At 42.5% G+C, this 15,582-nt stretch overlaps 1 protein-coding gene across 2 annotated transcripts in view; it reads left to right on the top strand.

Annotated features, from left to right (window-relative positions):
• LOC122257977 (uncharacterized) overlaps positions 1–15,582 on the top strand; it is a 103,968-nt gene that overhangs the window by 45,793 nt on the left and 42,593 nt on the right. For both annotated transcript variants that reach the window (XM_086554434.1, XM_086554429.1), the window contains exons 2-3: positions 5,319–5,413; positions 8,387–8,520. In XM_086554434.1, coding sequence (XP_086410560.1) covers positions 5,319–5,413; positions 8,387–8,520 — 229 coding nt within the window. The remainder of the gene's footprint in view (positions 1–5,318; positions 5,414–8,386; positions 8,521–15,582) is intronic.

The raw sequence follows: 15,582 nt of genomic DNA, 5'->3' as shown, positions 1-15,582 counted from the left end.
TCTCTCCACCTTTCCACCTATTCCTCTCTCTCTCCATCTCCATCTTCCCATCCACCCATCTCTCTCTCTCTCTCTCTCTCTCTCTCTCTCTCTCTCTCTCTCTCTCTCTCTCTCTCTCTCTCTCTCCATCTTCCCACCCACCCACCCAACTCTCTCCATCTCCATCTCCATCTCCCCACCCATCCACCCACCCATCTCCATCTCCATCTCTCTCTCCATCTCCATCTCCATCCACCCATCCATCCACCTTGCATTTCCGGTGGTATAACTTGCCCCATCCTTTCCCTCTCTGCCTGGTGTGTGGTCGGTCACTCCCACACCGGTGTAATGCTGGTGTCTGGAATGAGAGCTACGCCGTGGGAATGGGCTGTGTCTTTTGGGACAGCTTGTGGGACTGTTATGGAGATGGGAGGGAGGGGGGGGAGGGAGGGAGGGTTGGAGGGGGGGGTGGGGGGTGGGGGGTGGGATTAGGGAGGGTGAGGGGATTGAGGGGAGGGGAGGGAGGGGAGGGAGGGGGAGGAGGGGAGGGAGGGGGAGGGTAGGAGGAAGAGAGGGAGGGGAGGGAGGGAGGGTAGGAGGGAGGGAGGGAGACGGAGAGGGAGAGGGAGAGAGAGAGAGAGAGAGAGAGTTAAAGTTAGAGTTAGAGGGAGAGGGAGAGAGAGAATGAGAAAGAGAATGAGAAGAGAAAGACGGACAGAGAGGAAGAAAAACCAAAGAAAGAGACCAAAGGAAAGGAAAACCAAAACGAGAGAAGAGACGCAAACAAAACGAGAATATAAACAGAAGATAAAGAAGGAAGAAAAAAAGAAAGAGAAAAAGAGAAAGAAAGAGGAACGAAAAAAAAAAAAAGGAAAAAAAGGAAAACCAAAATCTCATCACTCGATTCCCTCTTCTTCTCCTCTCCTTCTTCATCTACTCCATCATCATCCTTCTTTTTCCTTCCTGTTAGACATTTACCATCATTTCCTACTCCATCTTTCTTGCGGTGATTTCGGCGTGTGAAGTTCATTACGCTTCTTGTTCTTCTTGTTGTTCTTCTTCTTGATCTTGTTCTTGTTCTTGATCTTCTTCTTGTTCTTCTTCTTGATCTTGTTCTTCTTGTTCTTCTTCTTGTTCTTTCCATCTCACCTTTACCACCACTCCCTTCCCCTCCTCCTCCACCATCACCCCCTTCCCCTCCTCCTCCTCCTCCTCCACCACCACCACCTCCTCCTCCCTCTTCTCCTCCTCCACCTCCTCCTTCTCCTCCTCCACCACTCCCCCCCACACCCTCTTCCATCTTCTCCTCCACCACTCCCCCCCCCACCCCCTTCCATCCACCCCCGACACCGCACCGCACTCTATTTAAGTGCCCCATAAGTGACCGCTACAATTAAATCTCTGGTGTTCCACTTAACGCCAAGTCCAGGTATTCCCAGCTTATCCCCTAACCCATCTACGTCACTCGAATCTCCCCACACCCCCACCTTATCCTCCTCCTCTTTCTCTTCTTCCCCCTCCTCCTTCTTCTTCTTTTTCTTTTTTTCCCCTCTCTCTCTACCCTTCCTCCTCCTCTTCTTCTTCTTACCACTTCTCCTCCTCCACCTTCTTCTCTCCCTCTGATTCATCCCTCCTCTATTTAAGTGCCCATCTCCGCCTCATTATCCTGCCCTCCTCTCCTCCAGGTAGACATCCTGACATCTTCTTTCCGACTCCTTGGTTGTCCTTTCTCTTGTTTCTTTCTTTATTTTTCTCTTTTCATTTCTCTTTGCTTTCTTTTGATATTTGTCCCTTCACCTCTCAATATCTCTCTCTTTTTATTCCTATTTTCTTTTCTTTTTTCCTCTCTCTAACCCTTCTTATTCTCCTCTTTCACCCTTTCCTCCTCCTTCTCTCTCCTTCCTCCCCTCTCCTTTTCCACCCCTTCTCCTCTTCTCCTCCTCCTCCTCCTCCTCCCCCTCCTCTCCTCCAGGTAGACATCCTGACATCTTCTTTCCGATTCCTTGGTTGTCCTTTCTCTTGTTTCCTTTCTTTATTTTTCTCTTTTCATTTCTCTTTGCTTTCTTTTGATATTTGTCCCTTCACCTCTCAATATCTACCACTATCTTTATTATTATTATCTTTTCCCTTCCTCACTGTCTTCTAATTCTTCTTATTCTCCTCTTTCACTTTTTTCCTCAATCCCCGTGTTCTCTTTTCCTCCATTTTCCTAATCTCCTTCACTTCTCCTGTTCTCCTTCCCTCCATCATCCTGTTCTCCCTCGCTTCCTCTATTCTCCTCGTCTTTCCTTCATCTTCCCATTCTCCTCTTCGTCTCACATTCCCATTGTCTCTCCTCCGTCTCCTTATTCTCCTCTTCGTCTCACATTCCCAGTCTCTTTCCTCCACTCCCTATTCTCCTCTTCGTCTCACCTTCTCATTGTCCCCTCCATCTCCCTGTTCTCCTTTTCGTCTCACCTTCTCTTCGTCTTTCCTCCATCTCCCTATTCTCCTCTTCGTCTCACCTTCCCATTGTCTTTCCTTCCCCTCATTATTCTCCTCTTCGTCTCACCTCATTGTCTTTCCTTCCCCTCATTATTCTCCTTTTCGTCTCACCTTCCCATTGTCTTTCCTTCCCCTCATTATCCTCCCTCACTTTCCCTACAATCGTATCCTTCGGTCTGTAGAGGAGCCCAAAGGAGCGACAGTTGCGGTCTCCAGGTGTCCGGTTTGCTGAAGGCCTTTTTTGTCTCTTTATTGCTCTCTCTTTCTCTCCTTGTCGCTCTTTCTGCCTGATAGTTTTCTGTTTCTGTCTGTCTCTCTGTCTGTTATTGTCTCTGTTTCTGTCTGTCTCTCTGTCTGTTATTGTCTCTGTTTCTGTCTGTCTCTCTGTCTGTTATTGTCTCTGTTTCTGTCTGTCTCTCTGTCTGTTATTGTCTCTGTTTCTGTTTGTATCTATTTATCTCTTTCTCTTTCTCTCTCTCTCTCTCTCTCTCTCTCCCTCCCTCCCCTCCCCTCCCCTTCGACCTCATGACACAACCCCGCCCCCCCTCCTCTCAAAGAACCGCGGTCAGATTCCCTGAAAGGCGGGTGACACGATGATACCCATGTATGGTACCCTGGGTGGGAACTGGGTGGTATTGAGGGAAACCATACGGTCCTCGTGCGTCTGTCTGGTTGGCGGTGGTTGGTCGGTTGGTTGGTGTGTGTGTGTTTTTGGGAAACCCTGCATAAAAGGTTTTTTTTTTTTCTTGAAGGAATAAGTGTAAAGGAATTGATTATGTGGGAGCGTTTGTGTTTTTTTTTATGAAGGGATGTTCGTTGTTTTGTGTTTTTGTTTTTGTTGTTTTTTGTGTGTTGGGTCTATCTCTTTTTTATCTCTTTCTATTTCGCTTTCATTTCATTTCTCTTTTTCTCTTCTCTCTCCCTCCCTCCCTCCCTCCCTCCCCCCCTCTCTCTCTATTTCTCACTCTCTCTCTCTCCTTTACCTAAGTCCCTTTCCCTTCCTTCCCCCCTCCCCCCTCCCCCCTTCCCCCCACCACTCTCTACCACCCGATACTTATCAGAGATAATTACTACTAATGAAGACCATACACATTGTCCTTCAGCGCTAATTATGAAGAAGAAAAAAACCATAGATCCGATTCCATTTTTGGATATTGATGAATAGAATATTTCATCGAATTGAAATTGATATCGACTATGTCATTCTTACAGCTTTTGGTTTTCTGTTATTATAGACAACATTATGGTTTCATTTCCCTGTATGATATTAATGCGATGTGTTTTTTTCATAGGTGCTGTTTGGTATCATTCATTTATTGTATCTACATGTAAGTTTTTTGATATGGCGTTTATATATTTTGATTCTTGTTTCTTCATGTATCGCTTTAGACTAATACTAACGAAAGCCTTTAAACATCTCGTGACGCCATGACTGCGCCTGCCCCTCCCCCCACCCCCTCCCATCCCCTTCACCCTTACCCCCCTACCCCACTTCTCCCCTCCCCTCCCCCCCTACCCCACTACTCCCCTCCCCTCCCCCCTACCCCACTACTCCCCTCCCCCCCTACCCACCTCCACCTCACAAAAGACAGAAAAATGAAAAATGTTTTTTTTTTAAAATTAAGTGAAATTCGAAATGATGGAGAATTTACGACCATTAATCTTAAGAAAAACATATATCTGCTTATAAGACGTCTGGCGCGAGAGAGAGGGATTCCTAACACGCGATGGACCATCAACACGGAACTTAGATCAGTCTTACTAACACGTTGATGATTTTGGCACTTAAGAACACCTTCGTCTTAGTGTTGTCCTGCCCACAGGGTTTTCGTGATCTATGTTGCATTTCGTTGCATATTTATTTTCTTCGGATTCTCAAGTTTTCTTGATTTATGTTCTTTTCTGTTATTTTTTTTTCTCTAATTTTTTTATGTTTTTTTTTATCCTTTCGATAAATTTTCGTGTATTATGTTTGTTTCGTTTTGTTATATTTTCCTTATATGTATTTGTTTATTATTTATTTATCTCTATTTCATCGATTTGTTTTCCTGATTTGAGTTTTATTTTTATTGCTTTTTTAGATTGTTTTCAGATTTTTTATTTACTTATTTTTCTTTCTTTTTTTCCTTCGTGTCTTTGGTAAAAAAAAAAGTCGGTGTTTTTTCACTAAATCCTGGATTTTGATCCTTTATTTTTTGTTTCTTTGGATTGTATCTTTTAAATCCTCTATATTTATCCTTTTGATTCGGCTATCTGCTTTTAATCTTCTAATCTAATCCTTTTTAACACTTTCCATCTACGCTTTTGCCTTTCTCCTCCCTCCCTCACACACACACACACACACACGCACATACACACACACGCACACACACACAATCTTCCTCTCTCTCCGTTACTCTTTCTGGCTGTCTCTCATTCTCTTTGTCTGTGTCTCTTTCTGTCTCCCTCTCCCTTCTCTCTATCTCTCTCTCTCTGTCTCCTCCCCTTATCTCTCTCTGTGTCTCTCCCTACCTTCTCTCTCTCCCTCTCCCTTCTTTCTCTCTCTGTCTCCCCCCTTATCTCTCTCTGTGTCTCTCCCTACCTTCTCTCTCTCTCCCTACCTTCTCTCTCTCTCTGTCTCCCCCCTTATCTCTCTCTGTGTCTCTCCCTACCTTCTCTCTCTCCCTCTCCCTTCTCTCTCTCTCTGTCTCCCCCCTTATCTCTCTCTGTGTCTCTCCCTACCTTCTCTCTCTCTCTCTCTCTCTCCCTTTCCCTCCCTCCCTCACTATCAACCCATCCATCTCTCTCAACCTGTCGCCAACACCACGTTTTCGATCTCGTATTCTAATCCCCTTTTGTATCTCTCCTCTCAACAGGTCCCTTTGGGTTCCCGCGAAGGATCGGACATCCTTATCAATCAAGGACACCACCGAAGCGAAAGAAACCTAGAACCTCCTTCACCAGAGTCCAGGTAAGGGCTAGAGGTGTCCCTTTTTTTGAGATCAGAAGGTGTAATTACTTGGTCGTGGGTTGTTTTTGTTTTTGTTTTGTTTTCCTGTGTGTTTTGTCTTTGGGATTGGGAATGCGGGTCGGATTCGGTTTTCTTGTGGTTGATATGGGTCTGGAAGTGGATAGATTTGGTGTGTATTGAGTGTCTGTGTGTTTGTTGGTTTATGGATATGTATTTGGGGAGGGCGTGTGAGAGGAATGGCGGGGTAAGAGCGAATGCAAATTTATAAATATGTTTAAATGTGAACAAAAACATACACATATATACATACATGCACACCGATCATGTGTAATTGCACATGCATGTCTGCATCTTTTAAATGATAACCAGAACCCACCTTTTTATAGATAAATTTGCTTCAGAATGACGTATAATGACAATTCTTCCGACGTCACGCGACACCAGAATCCGAAATTTCAAAAATAACGAATTCTCTTTCCTCCGAGCTACAACCGTCGCACGATAGGCCTTTATCAAATTTATAAGGAATTTGAACCTCTCGCCATGCGAATGGGAGATAAAAAAAAAGAATCTTACGCCCTTCTAAATTTCTTAAATAAATAAAAATAAAAAATATTAAAATAAAACGGAGATCAGTAGCTTTATAAATATAACGGAATACACCTGATACTTCAAATCCACTTTAACATAAAATCTCTCTCAGGAAGAAGAAGAAGAAAAAGAAGAAGAAGAGAGAGAGAAAAAAAAATAGTCATATATTTTATCATCATTTAACTTTAAACATGCAACTCGCATATTTCTTCCTACAAACGCACCCGCAACAACATACATATATACGAGCACACGAAGCACAGGTAAACCGCGGTTGGCAACAGTGTTAACGATCTTCTATGACACGAGACACGCGTTCGACTCGCTCGGTCACGCCATTTGAACGAGTTCCCGCCACTTCACTTCAATACGAGCAATTCCGGTCTTTAGGGGGATTTTGAACACGTGTTTCATTGCATTCTGCACAAAGGTTGAACGTTGGAGCAGATTGAGCCATCAGTCAAGAATAATCAGCTAAACAAAGATGGACACGTGATTGATTTCCTGGCGGTTAGTCGCCCACCCGAGGGACCGTTAGTATAAGAGTGCAAAAGTGAATAATTTCTTAAACTTGACAGCGAAGGGATCAAACAGCTAAGCCTTGCCTTTTCCCAGTTCAACTCCGCTCCGTGAATGTCAAATAAATATTGCAGGATGTATAATTCTACGAGATTCTAGAATCATTTATCATTCAAGGGATACTGAAGATAAAAGCCAGCCATGCTATAATCAACTGTCGAATACTGTTGTTTGTAACGACATCGAGTATGATATACGTGTACTTTGCTCATATATTACGCTTTTATTTGTGCTTATGTACGTTTCATAGTGCGATGTGTGTGTACGTTTATATACGTGTGTGTATCTGTATGTGGGTGTGGGTGTGTGTATATATATATGTATATATATATATATATATATATATATATATATATATATATATATGTGTGTGTGTGTGTGTGTATGTGTGTGTATGCGTATGTGTGTGTGTGTGTGTGTGCTTATGTATGTATGTACATAAATATGTGTGTATGTATACATACATACATATATATATGTATATATATATATATATATATATATATATATATATATATATATATGTATATATATATACACATGTACACACAGCCACACACATGTATATATGCATTACCACACATATATTATATATATATATATATATATATATATATATATATATATATATATAATATAAGTATAAGAATGATAATGGATATAATAATTTAACCTTTCAAAACTTTTATAAAATTTAACATTAATCTTAACTGTTTAGAAAAAAAAAAAAAATTGGATGAGCTTATTAGAATCTTTACACATATAATCTTAACTGCTTTTAAAAACTCAAAATGAATGAGCTTATCTGAATTTTTGAGCATATTATCCTAACATCTGAATCAGCAAACCGTGACAAAACACAGATACGACTATATACGTGTATATACATATATATATATATATATATATATATATATATATATATATATATATATATGTGTGTGTGTGTGTGTGTGTGTGTGTGTGTGTGTGTGTGTGTGTGCGTGCGTGCGTGCGTGCGTGCGTGCGTGCGTGCGTGTGTGTGTGTGTGTGTGTGTGTGTCTGTGTGTGTGTGTGTGTGAATGAGTCAGACCGTGACAAAACACAAATACAACTACAACCCCAAGAAAGAGTAATACGACCACTTAAGGATAAAATGATTCAAGTGTTGACACCCAAATACGTAACACGACGTTGAAACCACCAAACAGCTGTACGAACCAATTAACTATTACCGCGAAGTCTCTCTTTATACAGCACACTAACCGCAAATAGACAACATCAACACGACCAAAGCCACAGCTCTAGAAACACTTTCACAAGCAAACTTCACGACTGCAAGCAAACTCTAAACACTGCCTGAAACATCGCCACTGTAAGCAAAAACACGACACTACCGTAAATAAACTTCATGAATGCATGCAAACACAAATGTCATTGCAAGCAAACACAAAAACACCACCGTCAACACACGTCACTGCAAGCAAACACAAAACATCACCGCAAACACACATCACTGCAAGCTAACACAAAACAGCACCATAAACACACGTTACTGCAAGCAAAGCCAAAACACCACCAGAAACATCACACATGCAAGCATACACAACCATCACTGCAAGCAAAGTCAAAACACCAAAACAACTACACATCATCACCACCACAAACACACATCACACAAACGCACATCACCACACACCCAACACCACCACCACCACAACCACACACCCAACCACACATCACATCACAACCACACATCACCACCACAAACACACCCAAACAAGCACAGCCTTCTAAAAAAAGCAACGCCTTATCTTCCCCCAGGTGAACGAGCTTGAGAAAAGGTTCAACAAGCAAAAGTACCTGGCATCGAGTGAGCGAGCTGCCTTAGCCAAGCAACTCAAGATGACGGATGCGCAAGTCAAGACGTGGTTCCAGAACCGAAGAACCAAGTGGAGGTGAGTTGAGGTCTTTTTTTTTTGTTTTTTTGGAAATTTCTTGAAGGATTTTTAATTTGTTGTGCTTTCAAGATTTTTTTTTTTTTTTTTTTTTTTAGAAATTTCTTGAAGGATTTTTCATTTGATGTGTTTCTTTATTTAAGAATTGGGTAATTTAATTTTAATGTTTTTTTTGTGTGTGTATTGGGGATAAAGCTAGGAATATATGTTGTGTTAACGGTTTCTGTTTTCTTTTTTTTTCTTTTTTTTTACATCATTGGTGTTTTTTTTTTTTACACGTATATACTTTAAAAAATAAAGGAATATGAATAAAAACCAAACAATAATCCCTCGTGATTAAGCTTATAATAATCCCAGTACTTAGGGATTGAAGGAGAGTAAACCAAGGCGTTATAGAATCCCAACAACAGATAAGCGCGAAAAAACGTATTCCCCCTTTCTCGAAAAACATACAGCAACTTCCTCCCTCTCGTTCAGTCTTCCTTCCGTAGCGAAATACCTGGCTGGCGTACATTCCGTGATCTTAGAAGAGGAGGAGAGACAGAATAATAATAATAAAAAATGATAGAAGGTTTTATAAAGGTTAGCTAATTGTTCCTATCATCATCTTTGCTATGAAAACTACGATCAGCTTCTGTCAGCTTAATGGATTCCAGCGCTTAGATTGGTTCAGTCTTCGAGAGACAGAAGGAAAAAGAAGACGGAGGAGAAGAATGAGAAGCAGAAGGAGAAGAAGAAGAAGAAGAAGTGGAAGAAGGAGAAAATGAAGAAGAAAAGGAAGAGGAAGAAGAAGAGGAAGCAGAAGGAGAAGAAGAAGAAGAAGAAGAAGAAGAAGAAGAAGAAGAAGAAGAAGAAGAAAGAAGAAGAAGAAAGAAGAAAGAAGAAGAAAAAGAAACACTGCACGGAGATAACAGGGGGCAATTTACTTCTAACTCTCTTCCAGCCTAATCTAATTAAGGGACGATAAAACATGGGCTTAATTGATCTAGATGGCAGTAATTATCGTCACAGTCAAATTAACTCGAAAACCTCGTTCCTCCCATCAATTATGCTAGGGCACTTTTACGTTTCTGAATCTCCCCATCACCCCCTCACACCCCCTCCGCCCCTCCGCCCCCCCAACTCTACCACCACAACCACCCACCCAATACCCTTGCCATCCTTTACTCTTATCCCTTCCCCCCCTCTTCCCCCTCCCCCCTATCCTTTCCCCTTCCCCTCTCCCCCTCCCCCTTCCCCTTCCCCTCTCCCCCTCCACTCCCCTCCCCCCTTCCCCCTCCCCCCTTCCCCTTCAACAGTGAAGACTAGGTTTTGGACGGGGGGTAAAAGATTACACTATTTTGGCGAGGAAAGCTTAGTCATTTTGGGGGGCGAGGAAAGGGGAATGTCGCAGCAAATATAGAAGGGGTGTGGAGGGGTTTGGGGATGGGGATGGGGGAAGGGGATGGGGATGGGGATGGGGGAAGGGGAAGGGAAGGGAAGGGGTTTGGGGATGGGGATGGGGATGGGGGAAGGGGAAGGGGATGGGGTTTGGGGATGGGGAAGGAGGGGAAGAAAGAAGAGGGGAAGGGGTTTGGGGAAGGGGAAGGAGGAGGAAAGAGGAAGAGGTAAGGGGGGATTCTGGAGAGTAGGTGGGGGAGGAGGAGGAGGAGGAAGAAGGGGGAGAATGGAGAGGGGGAAGAGGTAGGAGAGGTGGGAGGGGAGGAAGAAGAAGAAAGGGGTGGGAGGACGGAGAGGGAAAGAGGTAGGGAAGGAGAGGGAGAAGGAAAGAGGGGAGGAGAATGAGGAAGAGATGAGGGAGAGAAGAAAGAGAAGGAAAAGAAGAAGATAAAGGAAAAGGAGATAGAGATCAAAAGACGGAGATGGAGAAGGAAAAGGAGTAAGAAGAGGCGGAAGAGGAAGAAAAAGAAGAAGGGAAAGAAGACGAGAAAAAGTAATAGTATGAGTAAGAGTAAGAACACAAGAAGGTAGAAGAGGAGGAGGAGAAGGAGTGACAAGAGAAAAAGAAGGAGGTAGAAGAGGAAGATGAGGAGGAGAAGGAGGTAGAAGAGCAAGAAGAGGAGAAGGAGGTAGAAGGGGAGAAGAAGGAGGAGGAGGAGGAGGTAGAAGAGGAAGAGGAGGAGGATAAGGAGGTAGAAGAGGAAGAAGAGGAGGAGAAGAAGGAGGTAGAAGAGGAGGAGGAGGAGAAAATGAAGAAGAGGAAGATGAGAGAGAGAAGGAGGTACAAGAACAAGAGGAGGAGGAGAAGGAGGTATAAGAGCAAGAAGAGAAGGAGGTAGAAGAGCAAGAGGAGGAGGTAGAAGAGGAAGAGGAGGATGAGGAGGTAGAAGAGGAGAAGGAGGAGGTAGAAGAGGAAGAGGAAGAAGAGGAGGAGAAGGAGAAGGAAATAGAAGAGGAAGAGGAGGAGGAGAAGGAGGTAGAAGAAGAGGAGGAGAAGAAGGAGGTAGAAGAGGAAGAGGAGGAGGTGGAGGAGAAGGAGGTAGAAGAGGAAGAGGAAGAGGAGGAGGAGGAGGTAGAAGAGGAAGAGGAAGATGAGAAAGAGGTAGAAAAAGAGGAGGAGGAGGAGGAGGTAGAAGAGGAAGAGGAAGAGGAGGAGGAGACGGAGCAGATGCAGGAACACGAGAGACTCCCAGTGACTTTTATTCATGTGATATCCCAAAGTAATGAAAGTGTAAGTCAGGTGAGAAATTACGGTTTACCCCGGGATTATTATCGCTATTTTTCCCCCCACTCCAGCCGCCGCTATCTCCTCCCTCCTCCCTTCCTCCCTCCCCTCCTCCCCATCCTCCTCCTCTCCTCCCTCTCCTCCCCTCTTCTCCTCCCCCACCTTCCTCCTCCCCTCCTCCCTTCCTCCCTTCCTCCCCTCCTCCCCATCCTCCCTTCCTCCTCCCCTCCTCCTCTCCTCCCTTCCTCCTCCCCTCCACCGCCATTGCCCGGATGTGTGGAAAAGGGAATTATATAAACCGCGAGCATTTTGGCGAGGTTCGGGTCTAACTCATTAAGTTGCAAATGACTCCCTGCTTTTTTATTCTTTTTTTTGATGGGGGGGGGATGGGTGGGAGGGGGGTTGCGAAAGTTTGGACGATAAAGAATGTATTAATGTTATTTGAAGGAGATTATGCCAGAGACAGAAGGACGGGCATATAATTTGGATGTGTTAGCTAAGAGATTAAATCGTGTTATTGTTGGTGATAAGGTTTAGAGTTTCATTTTTTTTTTCTTCATTTCGTTCTGTTCTTTATTAATCTTATTATTATTATCATCATTATTATTGCTATTGTTATTATTATTTTTATTATTATTATTTTTTTATTATTATCATTATTAACATCATTGTCATTATTATCATTATTATCCTAATTATTATTATCATAACTATTAAAGCTATTATTATCATAATCATTATAATTATTATTATCATAATTATAATAGCTATTATTATCATAATTATTATAGTTATCATTATCATAATTATAATAGTTATTATCATCATAATTATGAATGTATTTGATAATAAAAAAATCCCCCCATTTAGATATCCTACACCGAATATTTATCACCGAATGAAAACACACAATGATCACTACAAACTATTTTACATAATTGGACATTGTGACTGTTAATGTTTTTCCCCCACCCGCTGTGTATGATTTTTTTTTTTTTTTTTTTTTTTTTAATTCTGTTCTTTGTGGGATTTGGGGTTAAGCGCGATTAGGTGTCGGTTGACATTATCTGTCGACGCAAAAATGTGACTTCGTTAGCGGAACCAAATTCTTTCCCGCGTGGAAAAGACGGACAGAATTAGAATGATTAAACACTTGCTTTTCGCTTTTCGCTTTTAACGCTGGGGATGCATGATTTAGGTGTTGGTGCTGGGGATATGTGTATATATATATATGTATATTTATATGTATGTGTATATATATGTAGATATGTAAATATATATAAATATGCATATATATACATACATACATATATATATATATATATATATTATATATATAATATATATATATTTATACATATGTATACATATATATACATATGTGGTATATATATATATACATATATATATATATATATATATATATATATGTATATATATACATACATATACATATATAATATATATATACTCAAATATATCATATATATATTAATGTATAATTTATATAATTTACATACATAGATCACACACACACACACACGCACATATTAATATGTATGTGTGTGTGTGTATCTTTGTTGATGTATCCTAGGCTTTATATATATATCAATTAATAGGACTGTGATTCTTGTATTTGTTATCATTATTATGCACTTTTATTTCTTTAAATGTATTGGCTGTATGTTTCACTGGAAGGCTTTATTGTTCTATCTACATACTCCAATTATTTTCCTTTGATGGTTATTCTTACATGGATACAGACACAAACATATAGCCACATACACCCGCATACACAAACAAAAACACACAAACACACATTTGGGTGAAAACACACATTGCATATACATCCCCTCTCCTTATCAAACACACACACACACACACACACACACACACACACACACACACACACACACACACACACACACACACACACACACACACACACACACACACACACACACACACACACACACACACACACACACACACACCCCCCCCACACACACACACACATCCACATCCACGCCCCCCCCTCCCCCTCCCCCAACACACAGAAAAACATTTTTCCGAGTTTACGTTCCCATGGCAACGGCGTCTCAAGTCTAAGGGGACAACAAGTTTCAACAAGTTAAAAGTTAATGGGGATTTGTCGGTTCCGGAAGCTTGTTAATTGAAAATAGTTCGTCTAGGAGTTAGAGGTTTGCTAATGGGAGGATGGGGGGAGGGAGGAGGTTGGGGTAAGGAGGGGGGGGGGGATAAGAGGGGTAATGGAGGGTATAGAAAGGGTGAGGAAGGGATGGTAAAGAAGAAGTATATTAGAGAAGGGTAAGATTGCAATAGAAGGAGGTAGGTATGCAACGAAGGGAGATAACGGTGCAACGAAGGGAGATAACGGTGCAATAGAAGGAAGAAAAGGTGCAAGGGAGGGAGATAAAGTAGCAACGAAGGGAGAGGAAGAAAAGGTGCAAGGGAGGGTATAGGTGTGTAAGGGAGAGGGAGATAAAGGGTGAAAAGAATGTTAGGGAAGTTAGGCAAGGGAACGGAAAGGAAAGGAAAGGATAGTAAGGGAGGGATAAAGCAGGATAAGGGTGTAAGAGAAGAGTTTAAGGGAGAAGACTGATTGGCAGGGTGTAAGGTAAGGGTGTCAGGGGGAAGACTAATGGACAGAAGGTAAGGATATAAGGGAAGTTGAAGGTGAGCGGGTGTTACTACGAGAGAATAGGGTAATGGAAAGGGGAGGGAGGGGATAGGGAGGAGGTAAATACATACATCGTGTACACACAAACACACACACACACACACACACACACACACACACACACACACACACACACACACACACACACACACACACACAGACAACAAACACACACACACACACAGACAACAAACAAACACACACACACACACACACACACACACACACACACACACACAACAACAACAAACACAAACACACATCTATGCATGCTATCTGAGAATCTATCGTTACCATGGGATGTAAGCCAATGACCTTAGCACAGGACGGCTTCCTATTCCCCATAAACCAGGGTCGTCTTAGTTACTACGTCCCTTGTCATGCCTGACCGCATGGAACAAAATTATTTGACCCAATTGTCCCGTGATCATGCATATAAAATTAATTCGCCCGATAAACAATAGCCGTTGTCGTCGTCGAAAGAATAGTAAATTCTTACATTGCGTGTTGACATCCTAACCTTCTGTAAGATTCTTAAATATGAACCATCGCGTAAGAAAAGATAATAACGATATAACCCCGCGGGAACACGGGCGGGAGTTTTACGACGAGTGTTGCCCTCAGGACGGCCCAGGAATATAAACCACGTTAAACGCAGAAGTAAGAATCTATTCTAAGTCCTTTCCGTGTTGGTCACCAGTCGCGGCGAACATTCTGTGTGATTTATACGAGTCATGTGTCAGTATAACGGCTGCATTTAGGCTGTAATGACACTTGGTGACACGCAACCGACACGCACAGAGTTGCCAGTTACCATTTGACTTTTATGACGACCTTTCTTTGCTTCGTCTTCTAGTAATTCTTATTGACATGCTAGTTACCCGTGATGGACAGTGCATTAGATTTCGTTCATTATAAGCCACTCAAAGTATATCAGGCTTGATGTAGTATGTTATTAATATATAACGAAAATTTATGGTCACGGCTGATGGCATCGTGTACAACCTACTTCATATTAATTATTTTTGACATATTGCTGCATCATCTACCCATCTACTGACCGAAAGGCAACTTTGTATATAATATTGATCATCATATCAGTTGAATAGAAACTGTTATACGCGTACGATTTGCCCATACGTGGTGTCATAGAGTTTTAATGTTTCCTTTTTTGTACTATGCGTTTTTTTTCTCACTTTTCTGTATTTCTCTCCCCTCCTCCCCTTCTTCTTACCCCTCCCCGTACCCACCTCCTCCCCTTAACCCCCCCACTCTCACTCCCCTCCCCTTAACCATCCTCCCTTGCTCGTCTTCTCTGCCCACCCTTGTCCCCCTCCCTTTCCTTCTCCCCTTAACTCCCTAGACCTTTCTCCCTCCCCCTCCTTCCCTTTTTCCCCTTCCCTTTCCTTCTCCCTTTACCCCCACCCCCTCTCTTACTCCCCTCCTCTTATCCTCCTTCTTCCCTTATCCTCCTTTCCTCCCTCCCCCTCCTTCCCTTTTTCCCCTTCCCTCTCCTTCTCCCTTTACCCCACCCCCCTCTCTTACTCCCCTCCTCTTATCCTCCTTCTTCCCTTATCCTCCTTTCCTAGCTCCCCCCTCCCTCTTCCCCCTTCCTCCCTTGCCACCACAACACATGCATGGGAAGAGGGGAAAAGTTGGAGGGATGGGGGGGGGAGGGGGGAGATGACAAAGTGGG

This window comes from Penaeus japonicus, unplaced genomic scaffold, assembly GCF_977035675.1.
Source record: "Penaeus japonicus unplaced genomic scaffold, GWHDUDI00000001_assembly GWHDUDI00000003, whole genome shotgun sequence".
Classification (NCBI taxonomy): Eukaryota; Metazoa; Arthropoda; class Malacostraca; order Decapoda; family Penaeidae; genus Penaeus; species Penaeus japonicus.
The sequence above is the reverse complement of the archived record's forward strand: the minus strand, read 5'-3'. Positions and strand labels throughout refer to the sequence as shown.